The following is an 18,611-nucleotide window of genomic DNA, read 5'->3' as shown; positions in this document are numbered from 1 at the left end:
GCCCCTGCCCCGGCCGTGGGCCCCGAGGGCAGCGGAGAGGCGGCGGGCGGGGCGGAGCGCGAGTAACAGCGGCCACAGGTGTGTTTCCAGCCCGCGGGACTCACCTGCGGCACCCCGAGCCGCGCCGGGAGCGCCCGCCCTGCGGCGGAGGAGCCGCGCGTACGGGGGGGAGGACCCGCTCAGGGCGGGCTGCGGGTCTGCTCCGCGCTTCGCACCGGCGCGGGCTGGCGGAGACAATGCTGGAACCAAGGGCCGTGGGAATACCGCGTGTTTTCCACTTAAATGGGAGCGGAGAGGCAGCCTGTCCTCCGAAGCGCTGCTCGGTTCCTGCGGCGCCCGAATGCACATGTAGATTTATGTACTGGTTGGGGTCAGCGTCCAGGTTTTAACCGACGATAACCTCAGTTTCTTTGGAGAAACAAGCTCAGAAGTTTAAAACCACTTCCCCCTCTCACCGGTCCGGGCTTTTTTTCTTTTTTTTTAAGGTTGTCAGTTGCTGAACTGCAGTAATCAGTGTGGCTATGGAGTAGTAGACAGCGTCTCTCAGGAGTGAAGGGGTGGTGAGGTGTGCATGCCAGCGTCCAAAAAATTGAACTTATCTATAGTCACTTCCCCCACCCCCACTAAAATGTGGATGGAAGCCATAAACACTTGTTTACACCTCATACTTTGTTTTGTGGTTTGTAGAGTAATCAGTACTCTTAAGTATCCTTGCGGTGTGGATTATTTTATGTGATTATTTCCATACTCTGTGTGTTTGGGTTGTTTTTTGATTGGATGGCTTGGGGTTTTTTGTTTGGCTAGGGGGTTTTGCTGCAGAGGTTGTGCAGTTGATCTGGGTAACTGCTCCACTCTTCTTATTCTGTTATCTTCATCCTCACCTGTATCTGAGTGTTTCATCTCTTCTTAATCCTTCTTGTAAGTCCTTTGACACAGATCCCAGCGTATTTGACTCTGTTGCTCCAGTACATTTGGTAAGTAGGTATAATCATTTGCTGATGGCTCTGGTGAGAGAATAGAAACAGCTATAATAACGTGCTGGTGATTTGCCTTGCAGGGGTCTCTTGAGGATAAGGTTTACATGTGTTGTCCTGAGACGGATGGAAAGTCTGATTCATGCACGTTTGAGCTACAGGAGTTACAAAGCCTGTATTTATAAATGGACACTTCATATGGCTATAGATAATATAATATAGATAATATAAATACTTCACTTAAAGGAAGTTATAGCCATTATGAAATGATTCCTGAAGTAAGACACTTCGCAGTGTATTCAAGCAAATGTAGTTTCAGACTCTGTTGTCTGTCTCCTTCCATTTGTCTCAAATAACAACATTTTTTGGCCTGTTTTTATCAATATTGGTGGAATCCTTTTGAAGTTAATGGCAATGTTTCTGTTGGCTTGATAAAAAGTGTGGGTTGTCAGGTTTCAACTGAGCGTATAGCATTTCTTCAAACCATTTTAAGGTCTGCCTTTCATGTAAAGAAATAAGAATTAAATGGTTTGGTTAAAACTTCTTTTTGGTTCACAGCTGTGAGTCCATGTAATATGGAAGTTGGTTGTGTTGGTTATGAATTCAGTGCCAGCTTCTCAGTCAGCAAAATGGGAGCTTTGGCTGATCTTTCTGCCTATTGTGTGAGACTGAGAGAAAGCTCATGTTTCTTAAGTGGACTGAACTTAAGTGGGGAGACATGGTCAGTGTAGCTACTGAAGGGGTATGTATGTATGTTTCTTATAATACATTTGCTAATAAGGCCACAATCCCATTTCTTTTATAAAAACACCAGTTTGCTCATTATTTTGTAGAAAAAGAGAGAGATACTACTATTTTGTAGAAAAAGAGAGAGAAAAACCTGGAGAGATACTACAGCTATGAGTTCTAACTTCCTCTTTATTTTTCGTAATGAAGTTGTCAAACAATATAAAATTTATAACTGTACTGGGAATTCTGATTGTAATTCATGGCAGTTAAAATTGCAAATGAACTTAGAATCACTTCATTTTTTAAAGCCATATTTGGAATGTATTTCTTACTGTGAAAATTAAGAACTCTCAAGAACTTTATGTGATCTGTGCTGATAGGAGAGACATATACTGCAAGTACCAGCCTTCAGGCAGATTTATGTTTATGCTCCTGAATGTATCCTAACTGGAGTGCACAGTGGAAAACAGTATGTAAATGCAATTATTCTCATTGCTTTGTGAGAATAAAGCATCGTCTAACTTAATAAATAGTAGGAGAGATGCCTTCATGAACTCTTCAGGCATCTCTATCCCAGATCTTCAAAATATAGTAAAGAAGAGCAGGCTCTTTCAAAGCCTGCAGTTCTAGCAGTTACCTAAACAGGCAGCTAATCAGCAGCAGCTTTCCAGATGTTTGTGTTTTTTGTTGTGCCCTATCGAATAATCAAAGAGCAATGTCTTTTTATGTATTCTACCACTGGAGTCTCTAGATCTGATAGAGTACTGTGCAAGTGTTTCATAACTGAGTTTTGGATGGTTCTTGTCAAAAAAACACACTATTAAAAAAAACCCCCAACTTTTGGAAGGAAACCAGCTCTGATGTACAGCATCTGAATACAGATACAAGAAATAATGCACCTATTCATTATTCATTTATTTATGACTTAATAATATGTATATATTTAGCCTGCCCTACCTTTTGCTTGCAGATGTGTGCCTATTCTGTGATGAGAGAGCATTCCAAACGCTCACCCCTTATGTCTTTTAGTCAGTATGAACTTTTCAGAGATAATACAGGATGTCAAGCTAGACTGTGATTCTAGGCTCCATAAACAAAGCTCTGAGAAGCAAATTGTTGGCCTTTGACTGAACTGAGAAGCTTTCTGCCCGGGTCAGTGCTTGGCACTGATTGCTCCTCTTTCTATGTTCAGCACTTGCAAAAATCTGGTGGATGATGTGGGTTTCTTTTAATGGCCATGGCTGAGGATTCTTCTGGCCAATCAGTATTTCAGAAGCTTTTTGAAGAGTTACAGAACAGGATGAAAAATAACTTACATTTTTAATTTCTTTGTTTTCCTTAGTAATTCTTACTCCAGAAAAAAAGTGGTCAGTGGTTTTGGTTATTCTGTTCAAAGAGTTGATACATTATTAAAGCAATTGAAGTGACAGTAGCATAGCTAATTGGTAGCATGTGTGTGCATGCTCTTTAGATGATGCATAAAAACTCGTTTTTTCTGTGTGGAACTATACTTGTTTTGTCTGTGGGCTAAGTAACAATTATAGTTTAGCTGTAAATTTTTATCTAACACTTAGTCTTCTAAAAGTCTTTCAGTGGGGATGTTGTTTGTGACTCGGTACTTTGGCAGTAACTCCCTTTCAGTTGCTGGCAGTTGACAAATACTTGTATGTGCCTTACCTCAGTATGATGTGTTACATTAGGGCAAAAAATCCCAGTGTCAGTCTTCTAAAGACGTAGTGTTGATTGCAGATGAATGCCTACTGACATTTCCAATAGCTGCTGTGCACCCAGCTCCCCTTTGGCAATAATTCTTTCCTGGCTGTTTGTGTGCAGTGCCCAGTGTCCCTGAAAGATTTAAGGAAAGGTTAAGAAGGTGGAAGAAGTTGAGGAGTCTTGCACCTTAGAGACATTTGTCAAGCCATTGGTAGGATGTGAGACCCCCTGTACCAGAGTACCTATACTGTTGATACATCCCTCTTTGCTGCCCCTTTGGTGTATGTGAAGTATTTTAATCTTGTTTTAACATACGTGGATGTCTTATCATATTCTGAATGGCTTTTTGTTTGACAGGTTATTATGATGTCTATTTAATGTTGCTATGGTGGTGAACAATAGAATTAGCTAAATTTTATTCATTAACTTCTCTCCCCTGTTTTTATAATTTGACCGGTTTTTCAGCTCCTTTTCCAAGCTTTCTTTCCTGCTTTATCTTGTAGAAGCCAGTAGATAAATTTCTAATGTCTTCTACAGCAATAAGAATGGACTGAAACTCTTGGATCACAATAATTTTAAAAAATTATCAAACTGGTCTTAGATTTTTTTTAAAGCTTGTTCATCTATAGGCAGGTACATAACTTCAGTTTCTTTCAGATGGGAAAAAAGCAGAACATTTTATTAAGGTTTGCTTCTGCTTTGTGTGTCAGAAAGCTCTTGAAGTGTATAATGCTCTTTCATGTGGCTCAGACCACAAGAAGAAAACTTTCTGTTCCAAATCTCAGTTGAGAATGAACTTTTAGTTGCTACCAAAATGAGGTTTGCTCTGGGTGGTAATTTAATGGAAACATCTCTTAAACCTTAATGATTCTGAGCTGTTTAGTTTCCCTTCAGCCACATATGCAAAAGCATTCTCTTGTTTTTCTTTCTTAGTTCTTTTCAAAGCCTCATGTGGTTTATGAAAGTTGCAAAAGGAGGAATATTTTTTTTCTGTCACTTGCTGAGCTTGTTCTGGTTAGTTTATTCTTTGTGTACTGGGTTCGCAGTTCAGTGGAAGTGGCCCTATTTCATAGGGATGTGTCAGTTTGGTTTCATTTAATAGTTGGAGCGATGCCTGAAGTTACATTGATGTTACATGCATGTGAAGTGTTCATTCGGTAGAAGTATTGCATCAAGGGCTCTAGTTTTAAATTGTCCTGCTGGCATCCTTTCAAGTGAAGAAACCATGGTTGCAGATAAACTCAGATTAGTGTTGCAGGAATGAACCAGACACGTGAAAGTTACTATCTTGATATGAAAGAAAAGGAACAGCTGACTTCAGCCCTCTGCCTCTTGTGTTGATTTTTGATTATTTGACAGTTTATTGACTGCTGTCATTAACAGTATTGGTTGGAATAATTTCTTTATATGCTGGAGGCGTATGTGGTAAATTCTTTGTAGTGATGTTAGCAAGGTCATGCATAACTGCATAGTATACTTAGAGTTCACATCCAGCCTTGCAAAAGAACTGAGGGAAAGGAATGGAAAATACCTGCATTCTACCACTCTCATCTGCTCTTCTGTTTTCTTGCCTGAGAGTGTTCTATCAGTGTTATAGGTATGGCTGATTTTTAGTGTAATACCATTTTATGTTGGATGATAGGTTGCTGGTGACACTGTCCCAGAAAAATTCAGAGCTATTAATCATTAATATGATTAATTTTGTTGTTTGAAAAAATAATTATGCTCCATTGGAGGCTCTGAGGAGGAAAGTTAGGTGTAAGTAAAGGGATTCTGAATGTGTTTTACTGAAGGAGATGCAGCTGGCTTAATCCATTGTCTCATGGTATATAAGGTCTTGGGAAGGGCTGGGTGATTATTTGTTTCCTCTTTTTCTAAATACACTGTGAGAGTATCAGTATAAGACTTACAGACCTAAAGCTTCAAATGCAATCCCCAGATCTGCATTTGCATCTCTGCATTCCATCTTCTGAAATACAGAAAAATTGCTAAACTCCCTTTTGCAAAAGATTTTGTTTTCATTTTAGTTACATGCAAGACATGTTAAAGTTTAGGAGTGAACTTCAGCAATGCTCTCTGGCATGACTGAGTGGACTGTTGAGACATCTTGAGAGGGAGAGGTGAATTGCTTAGACCTTGAAGGCAGGAGTGTGGTGGTAGAAGGAAAGGAATGCAGAGTGGTATGACTAGTGTGACTGGAAACCAATGAAAAGTTGGCTAATAAATTGAACTATTTGTTCATGTATATGAGTGATGCTGAATGTATTCACTTCAAGCTCGAAACAGCTTATAGAGTTTTGGTATCTTTTGGTCATTGTGACCTTCAGTTCGATGTTTGTGATATGGCCTTGGTAGTTGTATGAAATACATTGTATAGTGTGAATTTTATGGGATTTTAGGCTTAAATATGATCAAATGTACCATTAAATTTTATGCATTACACAGAGCTATAGTCAGGTTTATTTCCTTCAGACAAGAAATAAAAGCTAATGTGACAGTGTGTAGTAAGATTACATACTTAAACATATACACACAGGAATGTGTGACTAAAAGTAAAATGCTTCTTAGAGTACGGCATATTGCTGTTCTATTAATAGGGTGAGAACAAAGGCTACTAGAAACCTTAACTGGGATAGAAAATCTGGTTTGGGATGAAGCTGGGAAACTAACAATTGTTCCATTGTTTGAATTGTCTTGCATTATAACTGGATGATTAAATATAAATGCTGGCCTGATTGGATTGTATCCCAGTAATGAATTGGCCTTCTAAAAACCAGTTGCAGGAAGTAGTAGACAGCAGGTACTCAGCTTGTTTTTCTCAGATTCCAGAGTTGCAGGTGTTGAATGACCAATGGAATAACAATCTTCTGATGCTAGTTAGTTACTTCTATTGCTTGGTTTGCTATGTGAATATGGATGCAGGAAGATGAAGCATTCAAAAACAGTAGCAGTACTGCTGAAGTTGAGTAAAATTATAATTAGAACTTCGGACTATGTAATACATATGGTGCTTCAGTGGTTTGATGGGGGGTTCTTTTTGTTTTGTTTTGTTTTTCCTTCTATTTATTTTTATTATTTTAAGATGCCACAAGAGTAAAAGCTATGTTTTAGCTGCAGAGAATAAATAATTCATGAAATGAGATACTTGAGGAATGGTGGCTGCACTTACTTTATTTTACAGTTAACTTAATTTTTTCTTAATGAAATCTAGCTTAATGAAATTGTTTTACATGTACACCTACTGAGTCTGATTTATCTCACCATCAAATCCTGATACTGCAAAGATACCAGAACCAAATGTTTGAATTTTTATTTTATTATGCCAAGACAAGTTCAAGTCCCCTGAACTCAGCTTACGCACAGTTCGCTGTAGCACTTTAGATTCTCAGACTTCATTTGTGTGGCTGTCTCAAAGAAGGTCCAGAAACTTGTGGCTGTAAAGAAATGTGTTAGGTTTACAGTTAAAGTGAACGGGGCTGACTAAGTCAGAGGTAGCTTTAAAAGCCAGACTTGAAAGTTCAATGTCCCTTGAGCAGTTACCTTCCTGAAGTATATCAAAAGTTACCTATCTTGAAGTGTATCCTAGCACCATAATCTGTGTGACAGGGTGAAAGTCTACGAAATTCAGAAAATGAAACAGCAAATAAACTCTTCACTTTCCAGTGTGTATGCACATATCCAACATTCAAGTATAACTGATCTGTCAGCCTTTTACCTCAATTAACTTTGATCTTCAGATGAAATCAGTTGACTTACAGGTTTTTATCTCCTCAAGCTTTGCTGAGTTTTTAAAAATGGGTGGTGGAGAAATCTACTTTACTGGGCACATGCTGTGCCTCTTAAGGCGAGGTTTGTTTTCTTTAGAGCCACTTCAACGCCTGTGGGAGAGTAAATGGTAATTTCCAAGGCTCCTCCACTGGACTGGTGCTGTAGGTCCTAGGACACTTGGGAAAACCAGCTTCTGGCTATCCTTGTGAAATAATATGTGAAAAGGAAAACATCTGATGAAAAAAATGTTAGAGCGTTATCTCTCAAGAGGCTGAAACTTTTTTCTAAAAATTAAAATAATTTAATGGCTGGGGGGACGACGGACAGACAACAACAGGGAAATAGGATCTGTTTTGTTTTTTCCGCAAATGACAGTTCTTTATTTCAACTGAAGCTGTTCCCTCACAAATTTTGAAAGATTGATTGCTTCCTTTTGGGGGAACACTGGAACAGTTTTACCAGGGCAATGAGAGAACTGTTGTTGGGCAAAAGATAGAGAACTTGCTCCTGGCATAGATCTAATTTGAATTTCTGAGATTTAAGTAGGTATCAGTAGGTAAGACTGGGTATCTTGCAGCTGTGTTTTGAATACAATCAGTTTCTTTTTTCCCCCCCTCTTTATTTTGAACAAGCTTTTTTTTCATTTGTAATGGGATATTGTACTGGTTTTTGATGATGCATATGTGTGCATCTAAGTGCAGTAGAATTCAGCTGTAATAAGTGCAGACTACTCCACTCATGCCTAGTACTCATCCCAGGAAAGTTTTGCATGTGTACTTTTAATGAACATAATGTGTGGGGTTTGTAAACTGATGCTGAGTTTTAATGTTTGGAACTTGTTACACTCTGCTACATAAATACTGCTTTTTGCCCCTATCCCTGCCTCTGATCATGGTAAATGATGACCTGCTCTGGGTAGCACCAAACCAGTTCAGCTGACTGCTTTTGTAGTAACCCCTTTCCACAATAATCGTAGAGAGAATGAGAATGTGAATCTCTTGCTAAAAAGATTACTTTGTTCAGTAATATCACTGTTTTAAAAAGACACCACACAATCCCTAGCAATTTCTGCATACTCAGTTGAAATTATTAACTCTTGCTTATACTGTCAGAGGTCTCAAGTCCTGTGAAATACAAGTGAATTAATTCTATAAAACCCCTCTGTGTGCATGTTGTTTACTTTTCTTTTATGTCAGCAAAATCACAACCTTAAAGGTACTTTCTGAAAGTGTAAACTGTTTAAGTTCAGGTAAAAAGCAGTTTGGAAGAAAAAGTTTCACTCTGAAAATTTAAATATAACTCTGCTTTTTATTATTAAGTGCTAAAATGTAGGATTGCTAATTTTCAGGTACCTATTTTCATGGTATCTTGGTGTCTCTGTCTGCACTAGTATGTGGTTTATCTTTGGAGTACCAGATGTTTATCTTATTTTTTTCTAGAACATGAAACTGCATGGGTAATATGTTTATTTTCTTTTTATAAACAGTACAATTAATTGCTGAAATAAATGTGGTAAGAAAAGGTACTTAATTTAAAAAACCCCAACCAACCCTAATCTGTATGACGATAGGGCATGGGCTTGAGCTGAAAGAAAGAAAATAAAACGCACCTCACAAATTTGTTTTAACATCACGTTTTCTGTCGCATTTACGATGAAAGGAAGGTTTTGAAATAGGATGTTGGGCTAATGAGAATTGCCAGAATTTCTTTTTTTTTTTTTTTCCTCTCCGAATCAGGGCGATGAGGAGCGCTGAGCCGGGCGGCGCCGCTGCAGCCCCCTGGCGGCGCCGGCAGCCTCCCCGCGGGAGCGCCGCTCCTCCCGCCCGGCTCCTCCCGCCCGGCTCCTCCCGCCCGGCTCCTCCCGCCCGGCTCCTCCCGCCCGGCTCCTCCCGCCCGGCTCCTCCCGCCCGGCTCCTCCCGCCCGGCTCCTCCCGCCCGGCTCCTCCCGCCCGGCTCCTCCCGCCCGGCTCCTCCCGCCCGGCTCCTCCCGCCCGGCTCCTCCCGCCCGGCTCCTCCCGCCCGGCTCCTCCCGCCCGGCTGCCGCTGCCTGCTCCGGGCTCTGAAGGGCCTGCAAACGCAGCAGGCAGTGCCAGCGCTGCTCCTGGTGCTTGCAACCCTTTGTGACCTGCAGCACGACCCGGGCGGGGAAGGAAGGCAGCAGGCTTGCTTTCTGCTCGTCTGTGCCACGGGGCATATATTTAGTGTGTGTATATGTGAAAATAAGAAATATCTTTTGCCCTGCACAGGCCATCCCCAAGAGTCACACCTTGTGCCTGAGGGCACTGTCCAAACACTCCTTGAGCTCTGTCAGGCTGCTGCTGTGACCACTGCCCTGGGGAGCTGTTCCAGTGCCCAACCACCCTCTGGGGGAAGAACATTTTTCTGATACCCAGCCTAAACCTCTCGTCACGGCTTCAGGCCATTCCCTCAGGTCCTGTCACTGGTCACCACAGAGAACAGATCAGTACCTGCCCCTCCTCTTCCCCTCACAAAGAAGTTTTAACTGCAATGAGGAGACTCCCCTCAGTCTCCTCTTTGCCAGGCAGAACAGACCAAGTGACCTCAGCTACTCCTTGTATGGCTTCCCCTCAAAGCCTTTCACCATTTTGGATGCTTGCTCTCTAATAGCTTTAAATCTTTTGAGGTACTGGGTTGCCCAGAACTGCACACAGCACTTGAAGTGGGGCCACACCAACACAGAACAGAGTGGGAGAATCAATAAATGTATAATATATTTTCTCACACTCCTAAGTAGCCTTAAAGCCACCTGGAAACTTCTGTATTCCTGTCTTTTCCATAGAAGTCTTTTTCTCTGTTTCTTTTTGCCATGCTCCTGGCTAGATGGCCAGTCCCAAAGAGTGGTGGTGAATGAGATTAAATCCAGCTGATTGCCAGTAACAAGCTGAGTTCCCTAGGGCTCAGTACTGGGTCTGGTCCTGTTTAATAAGCTACTTGATGATCTGGACAGATGACACTAAGTTGGATGAGAGTGTTGATCTGCTGGAGGGTAGGAAGGGGATCAGGAAGGGTAGGGTACAGGGATCTGGACAGGCTGGATCCATGGTCCAAGACCAACAGCATGAGGTTCAGCAAGACCAAGGGATGGGTCCTACACTTTCATCAGAACCCCAAGCAGTGCTACAGGCTGTGGACAGAGTGGCTGGAAAGCTGCCTAGCAGAAGAGAACCTGAGCCAGGGTGTGCCCAGGTGGCCAAAAAGGCCACTGGCATGCTGGCCTGTGTCAGCAATAGTGTGGCCAGTAGGATGTGTACTCAGCACTGGTGTGGCCACACCTCAGATCCTGTGCTCAATTCTAGGCCCTTCACTCGGAGAAAGACACTGAATTGCTGAACCATGTCTGGAGAAGGGAAAAGGAACTGGTGAAGGGTTGAGCACAAGTCCTGTGAGGAGCAGCAGAGAGAGCTGGGAGTGTTTAGCCTGGAGAAAAGGAGGATCAGGGATGACCTCATTGCTCTCTACAACTGCCTGAAAGGTGGGTGGAGCTAGTTAGGGATGGACCTCTTCTCCCAGACAGCTAGTGACACAATGAGAGGACATAGGCTCATTGCGCCAGAAGGATATTTCAATTGAATATTAGGAAAAGTTTCTTCATAAAACGGGTTATCAAACATTGGAACAAGTTGCCAAGGGTTCTGGTTGAGTCACCATCCCTGGAGGTATTTAAAAGGTATTTATAAGGTATACCATGTAGGTATGCTCTTAGAGATAAGGTTAGTGGTGATCCTGGCAGTGTTACATTAACAGTTGGACTCAATTACCTTGAAGGCCACAACCAGCCTAAACAATTCTGTGATTTAATCTGTCCCTTTTATAAAATTTTGTTTTCCTGGTACAACGTTAAAAGTGAAGCCTCATCTGTTGTCCAAGTTGAATTTAGCTGCTGAGTTCTAATATTTGTTCTGCCATCTCCCTAGGCCTGCCAGTTCAGCTGACAGAAATGGCAAGAGAGTAATTCAGTGAGAAAAAATGAGCATGTTTTTGTGGCTTTAGAAAGCTGTCTTGGCTTCCTTTTAAGAACTAAACATCAGAATTCAGAGTGAGTCAAGGGGCTGCATGTAAATGAGCAGAAGGAGTGTGGAAGTTGTTATGATCAGACAGAATTTGTTTAGCTCATTCCACGTGAAGCTGTACCCAGCCTGTGAAATTGTGTGTTGGGAAAGGAAAAACTGCATAGCAAAAGATGAAAAGGGGTGTTGGTCTTGTGAGAACCTTCCAAAGGTGCTCATTTTTAGAGGCAAGGAAACTTTGACAAATCTAAGAAGAAAGCACCTAGAAAGCAAGAGAACAAACAAATTTAAAATACAACCCACCTTAGATTTTCATAAGCTATTTCTAAGGTGAATTGTGACTTGACCTCAAAATATTTTAAGAAAATCCGATTCTCCCTTTTCTTCCTTTAAAAATGCTTGTCCCACCTTCTGAAAATTTTCAGTATAATTGGTAAATGTTTGGTAAAAATATGTAGGAAATACAGTTTTTCTACAGAATATCTTACTGTCTTGAACAGAAAAAACTTCCCCCAAAACAAGTTGCCTTTTGTTCCCCTTCCCCAAAGAGCCTAGTGTATGCATTACTCAGATATGAGTAAAGAATAAGAATAAAATGAGGTATTACTTTATATGTTCAGCCTCCCCATTTTTATTTAGCTGTTTCTTTAATATAGAGTTGAAGCAAAACAAAACTATCCAGAGATTATGTGCTGTATGTCTATAATGTTCAGCAAAAGGGTGCCTTATGCCACATTCTTTACTGTCTTGTTTTCCGTGTCCAGGTTAGTCCGTTTCTATTTTGGAACTGCAGAAAAATTAAATATTTACAAAACTCAAATCTTATGCCTATATTTTAATGTGGGTTTTTTTCCCAGTGCTTGGGCAAATTCCTGCAAAAATTCTCCCAACTGAAGATGTTGTTTCATTGCAGTGAGCCATTTGAAGAATGCTACTGCAGGGCAGACTGTGTGATGTCCCTCATTACATTTAAGCATTGTTTGTAATTTAAATGCTGTGAACTGGATGAAGTTATATGTTTTGCATGAAAAAGCACACAACTTGTCAAAGATCCAGATCAGCATAGATCTCTGTGTGTGAAACCTTTTTCCATCCCCCTGGGCTTATTCGTTAAACAATTTTTTGTGCACTGGGAGATCTGGGGCATTATGCTGTGAATGTTAATATCAGGGCTACAATGTAAATGAGACCTAGATGCATTTGTCAATTAGTATTCTCGATAGTGTGATGAACATTGCAGTTGTCCTTTGTCTCTCCAGTTCTGGATAGGAGTGGATTCTGGTTCAGTTTGCAGTCTGGAAGGCATTTGTTGTGTCATAATGCAACAAGAGGTAGAAATGAATGCAGGTTCTGCCGCTCAGGAATTCTTCCTCACCTGTTAGCTGGCTCAAACTCCCACAATGGGAGAAGGCTGATCCCTGTTTTCAGACTACAGGGGCTGTTTTCCTGCATGACTTGTATTTGACAGAAATGGAGGAAGTCTGTGTATTGTCTTCCTTGCACAACACTTTAGACTACTTGACTTAAGTCAAGAAACCTAAATTATGCTCTTGGCTCTGCAGCTGAGAGCATTGGCACTGGCTGATTTGTAAGAAGTAGTAGTTTTGCTAACTGGAAGCAAAATTCGTAGTGAAATAGTGCTCAGCACAGTGTCGAATAATGACTGTGGGCATTGTTATTGTGATGGATTCATACTATTCCTGAAAGAAGTGAAACAAAAGACCCTTTCATTATTGTTCAGTTAACCATTCTCATTTGATAATTTTAAAAGTGTTAATGGAACTGAAGAAGTAAGGATTGGTTTGTGAATGCCCAGAACAGGCTTTTACTTCATGCAGCATTTTCCGGTACTGTTTTAGATCAAATTTACAATTTATAGAAACAGAATGGTATAACTTCTGAAATATGATTAAAGAAAGCTTTAAACAATATCTTGTCTTTTACATGAAAAATGGTTTGTGTTTCTGTTTAGTGACATTCAACTTACCATTATTTTATCTTATCTATGAAAAACAAATTTTTAGAAACATTGTGCTCAGTTTATGTTTTCTGTATATCTTTTTAGGCAGCCATTCAGATTGCTGATTCTTCATGCATTGTGTAAAAAAAAAGTTTCTGACACATTCTATGGTAATACACAGAATCACAGAGTGATTTGGGTTGGAAGAGACTTAAAAATAATCTAATTCCAACCCCCTTGCCATGAGCAGGGACAACTTCCCCTTGACCAGGTCCTGATGAATATCTTTATTATCTTGCCAATAGTGCAAAAGTATTTTGTTAATATTTATTCTTGTTGAATAAATTCCCAAGGCATCAGGATGAAAGCAAACCTTATATAATGTGACTGATAATTCTCCATTAGAGGGAAGAGGAAGAAAGGATTGTCTGCACAGTTTATTTCCATGTGATTTTTTTTTCTTCGTCAAACATTTCCATTCCATTGCAGAAGTATACTGATGTGTATAGTTTGTGACCTATTTTTTCCAACTTCCTGCCTCCTGATAATACAACCCATTGTGGTGTTAGTAACCATTTTGATTTTACTGGAATGTGAAAGTAGAATTTATGGTCTTTTAAGGTGGAGTTGTACCTTAAAAATCTTCTTCATGCTCCTAGGAGGAAAGAGAAGGAGTTTCTGTCATTATTACAGAGAAGTTATCTTTTACTTCTAGTGGATATCTTTTGCAAACCATTTTTTATCACTTCTCTTTCTTTAATTTGAGCCATTCATCATTCTAGGAACCAGTTTCTTGAGAAAGATCTGTTTCTCTTCTGGGAGTTGCAGTATTGGTGCAGGAACCTATATGAAAAATAGGACACACTTCTCTGAATCAAAGCATTTATTGGCAGAAAAAAAGGTACCTCCTTTTGTGCGAGATGTTTGCTGTATTTGAAAGATCCATGAGTAAAAGTATTTTTTTCTCACTTTCTTGGATCCTAATCAAAGGCCTGCTGTATCATACACAGATAATTCTCAGGAACATGTCAGTTGGAGCCTTCTTCCAAGTGGCTTCCTCACTGCAGGGGAAAGGCCTGGTAAAGGTCCTGTTCCTCTTCAGTCACTTTTCGCTATGTTAAGAATACTTTTCAAGCTCTAGCTATGCAACTTGTGTTACATCATCATCATCATCATTTTGTAGATATCTTTAATTACCTAGGCTATGGCATTCGGCAGAAAAAGAGGAGATCTGGTGCTTCACACCGCACACTGATGTATAGATGGCTTCTCATTTCACTGAGCTTCCACTCTCTACAGAGGGCATTTCTTCAGTGTGATCCAGAAGCTGAAGTGGATCAGGATCTTTGAAAGCCTATAAATCTAAACCCACTCTTTTTTGTCCATCATAATTGTCTTTGTGAGCTTTGTGAGGGCAGGTGACATGTAAGGGCAGTTTCTGATTCCTCCGATATTGTACTGGGTCTTTGAGACAAGCAATACTTACATCTTGATGCAGCTTTGGACTCCCTCCACCTGGCTTTTCCTGTCAGTGGCTAGAAGAGTCCCTGCCCCTCTGTCTTTTACAAGTGGGTCACTTTCAGTTAATCTTGGAGTTCTTGATCATTTTTGTTGTACGAGTCTGTCTTTAGGGAAACCCTAGACTCAGCTTTCAGGGTTTCTGTGCTTACATCCATAGTAGCATATGAAGGGGAACAGGAAAAGTTGAAAGTCAAAGATCTTTTTTGGTGTTACTTCCATATTGGAGCCAACAAGACTGTTGTGTGTCTTTTCTGCTTGCTTGGATGGATTATGGCTTGCTTGTATAGATTATGTGTGAGGAAACACCCTTTTTCTTCCTTGTCTGTAGAGGAAGAGATCAAAATATAGACCTAGATGTAAAACTTGCACCATGGTGAGTGGAGAGATGCAGCCTGCTGCTGTAAGATTTTGTTGTGACATTCTGATGTAGCTCTGTTGAGTTTTTTGAGAGGCCTCTTTTGCTTTTCACCTTGCCCAGTTTATAAACCATATCATCATGCTTAGTTTTCTTTCCCCACATAATTCACAAACATATTGTCAGGATAGACTCCCAGAAAGAACCAGAGTATGTCTGTCATTGGAATTGGGCTTGCTTTTAAAAAGAGTTTCCATCCTAAATGTCTGTGGATAATAGGTGTGATATGTAAAAGGGTTGTAAGTGCCATTGTAATCTTGTGCTAGGAGTGAAGTTATGTTGTAGTTTCCCTTTATAGTTAGTTTTTGTGAAGAGGCATGCAGTGAAACTGAAAGGACAGTGTCTGGGACAATGCTTGTTTGAAAATTTTTTCTATCTCACTTTCAAAGAATTGAATTGAAGTATTCCTGTTCTGGAGTTTTCTTTGTTTTCCTTTAAAATGAAACATCCAAATGCAAACACCTGCATCTTTCTGTTAACTCTCTGGTCTCTTCACTTGCAGCAACATTCCTAGATTTCCTGATTATTTCTTAAAGCTTCTTTCCAGAAAAAAAATCTGTTTTAAATTTTGATGGAGGCAATCCATTCATTTTTCTCATTATATTCCTTTAGAGAAAAAGGATAGTCCAAAACTAAGAAAAAAGAGTCCTTGCTATTGTAACTGCTATAGCTCATGGATAATGTTTCACCATTTTTATTCTCATATGTTGTCATGATCTTTTCTTCTCTATTTGGAGTGCTTCTGAAGCTTTTTCAGGGCAAGGGGGAGGAAAACAGAAAAGCTAAGAAAACAGGGCCAGAGAAGTCTCAAAGACACACTTATATTTGTTTATTGTTCTTCTCTTTTTGAAAAAATAGATAAATACCGCTTTTGGAAGCTGTGAGTATGAGTCTGTTGAGAGAAATGCGCTCTTTGGAAATGTTCAGAGAGATTCTAAACTATTTTGACAAAACTCTAATAAAAGTCTTATTTGCGTCCAAGTGAGTAACCCGAGTTGGGGGCTGGTGTCAGTGTGCTGCTCCTGGATCCCCTTGGGGTTCACTCTTGGCAGCTCAGTGATGAGGATGCAAGCCTCTGTTCGTTCTAGTTCTGCTGGCTAGTGCAGAGGTGAAGTCACAATCAAAATGCAGAATGCTGAATTCAGTCTTCATTTTGAATGGGGATCTTGAACACATGCATTGTCCCTCTGCAGCCTTCCTACCCACGATTCTTCCCTGGCCCCTCCCCCCCCAAAAGACAACGAACAAACTAACATGCACCAAAAACTGAATGACACAACCCTTCACATTTTCCACTGCTGTCTGAGTTCATACTCTTTAGCAGTTAAAATTGTTCCACTCGTGAAAAGTGAAATCTATGTATGGAGGTTTTGGTTAGCATTGTGTACAAAACTTGGCATGTCTTCCTATCTGTTCACTGCCTGTGCAACTTACATAAAGTCTAGGGGAAAAGTTCACTTGAGGCTTAAATTTCACAGCATTCATGCAGTGATAGCTTGACCTATTTTCCAGTAAAGTAATGTATCTGTTTGGCTGTACAATTAGCTTATCATTCTTATAAATGATACCTTACTAAATATTTGATGGCAAATACTGTTATTTGCAGTGAGTATAATTTTGTATTTATTTCTCCTTTTTCTTGCTGGAGCCAAGCCCACACAGTTCTGCAAAAACTGTAAAATGTTGTAGGCAATATATGAATTTTCAAATCATCTGCACTGTGCTTGTTAAGCCTTTTTTTTTTTTTTTTTTTTTTTTTTAGTTTAAATTAGGTTCCTGGTGGGGTAAGCCCGTATGTGCTTGGAAGAAGAATAAGGTGCTGCATAGTTATCAGTTTGCAACACTTTGTTTAAAAACAAACATTAGATTACAGCACTGCATTTTCCTGGGATGTCTGAAACTGGAAGTTAGTTAAACTCACAGTACATTTCCTTGCTGTGGTTTTGGTGTGTTTCTGTGTGAAACTGACGGCAGGATTTGTTCGAGTATGTAGGCCACTATTGTATTAGAATTACATAACCGTGTTGAGTGGTGGAAGCAGATGAAAAGACGGGATGTACGGCGTTCCCTCACAGATTATATCCTGCAACAATGAAGACAGCTCAAGCTCTGCAGAGAATGTGGTCACATGCAGTCAAAAAGTTGGGGATTTTGAAAGGGCACGTGAGTTGCTTTTTGTTGCATCTTGCTCCACGTCTTTTCTTCCCCTCCTCCCTTCATATATCCCTCCCCTCTCCGACTCACTTTTATAGCCAGATGATTGTTGTGGCAGGTCTTCTGGTTTTGTTCTTCTTTCGGCGTGAATGAAGGTGTCTTCAGTGATCTCTCAGTAGCAAGTAATTGCATAATTCTCTTGATGACTGTCAGTTAGAGCTGCAACAGCTGCCTGTTTGTTGCACACTGACGATTTTAGCACTTTGACTAGTTTTCTGCCAAAGATTCTGCTAAACAGTCTATTTCGGGTATTTAGAAAACACCTGTCATTTTAGTACATGAGCATTAGACAGATTTAAGCAAATCCTGACTACAGTGTTCTAATTAGAAATGGACTGCCTATAGTCCCTAATGAATTTAGTCTAGCTAATTACATCAGTAATTTGCATTTAGTGCAGGTAGCCTGTTGTCTGTGTGAAACCTGGGTGGACTTGTAAAACAGTTACTGTTAGTAACTGGAGGTGGGGTTCTTAACCATTTTGCCTACCTTTCTCTCTCCAGTGTTTTGGTGTGCAATCTTGCAGTGAAACTGCGATCCTGTAAGGGATGCACAAGCTGCTCAGGATCCCTTTGTGTTTCCTTACAGATGAAGTATGAAGAAATTGGCAAGGTGATGAAGGCTTTTCATAACTCATCACTTGATGCATTCAGAGGAGAGTCACATCACTAAATGTGGAGTACAGGAATTTCGCAATTCGGGTGGAGACTTAGATATTAGTTTTGATCAAGTCCCCAACTGATGATTTGTAACATTTGTAGTCTCTCCCTCCTTTTCAGTCTTCTCTTCTCTGACGGTATGGGTTAGCATGGTGGCAATGGCAAGCAGCAGTACATTTTATAATGTTAAGGAGATTGCTCTTTAGAGACTGTTCATGCCTTATGGGCTTCCAAGGTGACCAGTCAGTTCTTTGAATTGTGTTGCAGAGCCTGCATGCTTTATCAGTACAGCAGAACTGGTTGTGTTGTCTTGGTAATTACATTGTACAAAATCAGCTTTGCAAGTACATAGTGTGCTTTCCTTCCCTGATGCAGAGTACACTAAATGGGGGACAGTTTCCCAAGGAGCAGTTTCAAAAGATGGAATACTTTAACAAATACTTGTGAATTTAAAAGAGAATTTCTTAACTATCTTTTGTTGAATTTTCAGTAACAGTTTCAAGGTAAAAATAAACCCCCAAAATTTACGCAGAATGTCCCTGAAACAGTCACTGATACTATGAGGATCTTTTTCTAGGCACAAATGAGATGATATATGCTATGGGCTTGGCATCTTGCAAGACCTTAATTTT

The 18,611-nt window shown here is 40.3% G+C and overlaps 1 protein-coding gene across 6 annotated transcripts in view; it reads left to right on the top strand.

Annotated features, from left to right (window-relative positions):
* TJP2 (tight junction protein 2) overlaps nucleotides 1-18,611 on the top strand; it is a 63,257-nt gene that overhangs the window by 20,215 nt on the left and 24,431 nt on the right. The window contains exons 1-2 of one of the 6 annotated variants that reach the window (XM_063423944.1): nucleotides 17,185-17,271; nucleotides 17,909-17,932. The exons of 4 other annotated variants lie outside the window; for them this stretch is intronic. In XM_063423944.1, coding sequence (XP_063280014.1) covers nucleotides 17,200-17,271; nucleotides 17,909-17,932 — 96 coding nt within the window. In that variant the 5' untranslated portion in view covers nucleotides 17,185-17,199. Of the gene's footprint in view, nucleotides 1-26; nucleotides 79-17,184; nucleotides 17,272-17,908; nucleotides 17,933-18,611 lie in introns of those variants that run through there. One more of the 6 variants, XM_063423942.1, reaches the window with a different exon arrangement.

The sequence above is a fragment of the Prinia subflava genome, chromosome Z (assembly GCF_021018805.1).
Source record: "Prinia subflava isolate CZ2003 ecotype Zambia chromosome Z, Cam_Psub_1.2, whole genome shotgun sequence".
Taxonomy (NCBI): Eukaryota; Metazoa; Chordata; class Aves; order Passeriformes; family Cisticolidae; genus Prinia; species Prinia subflava.
Note: the sequence above shows the minus strand (reverse complement) of the source record. Positions and strands in the feature narration are given on the sequence as shown.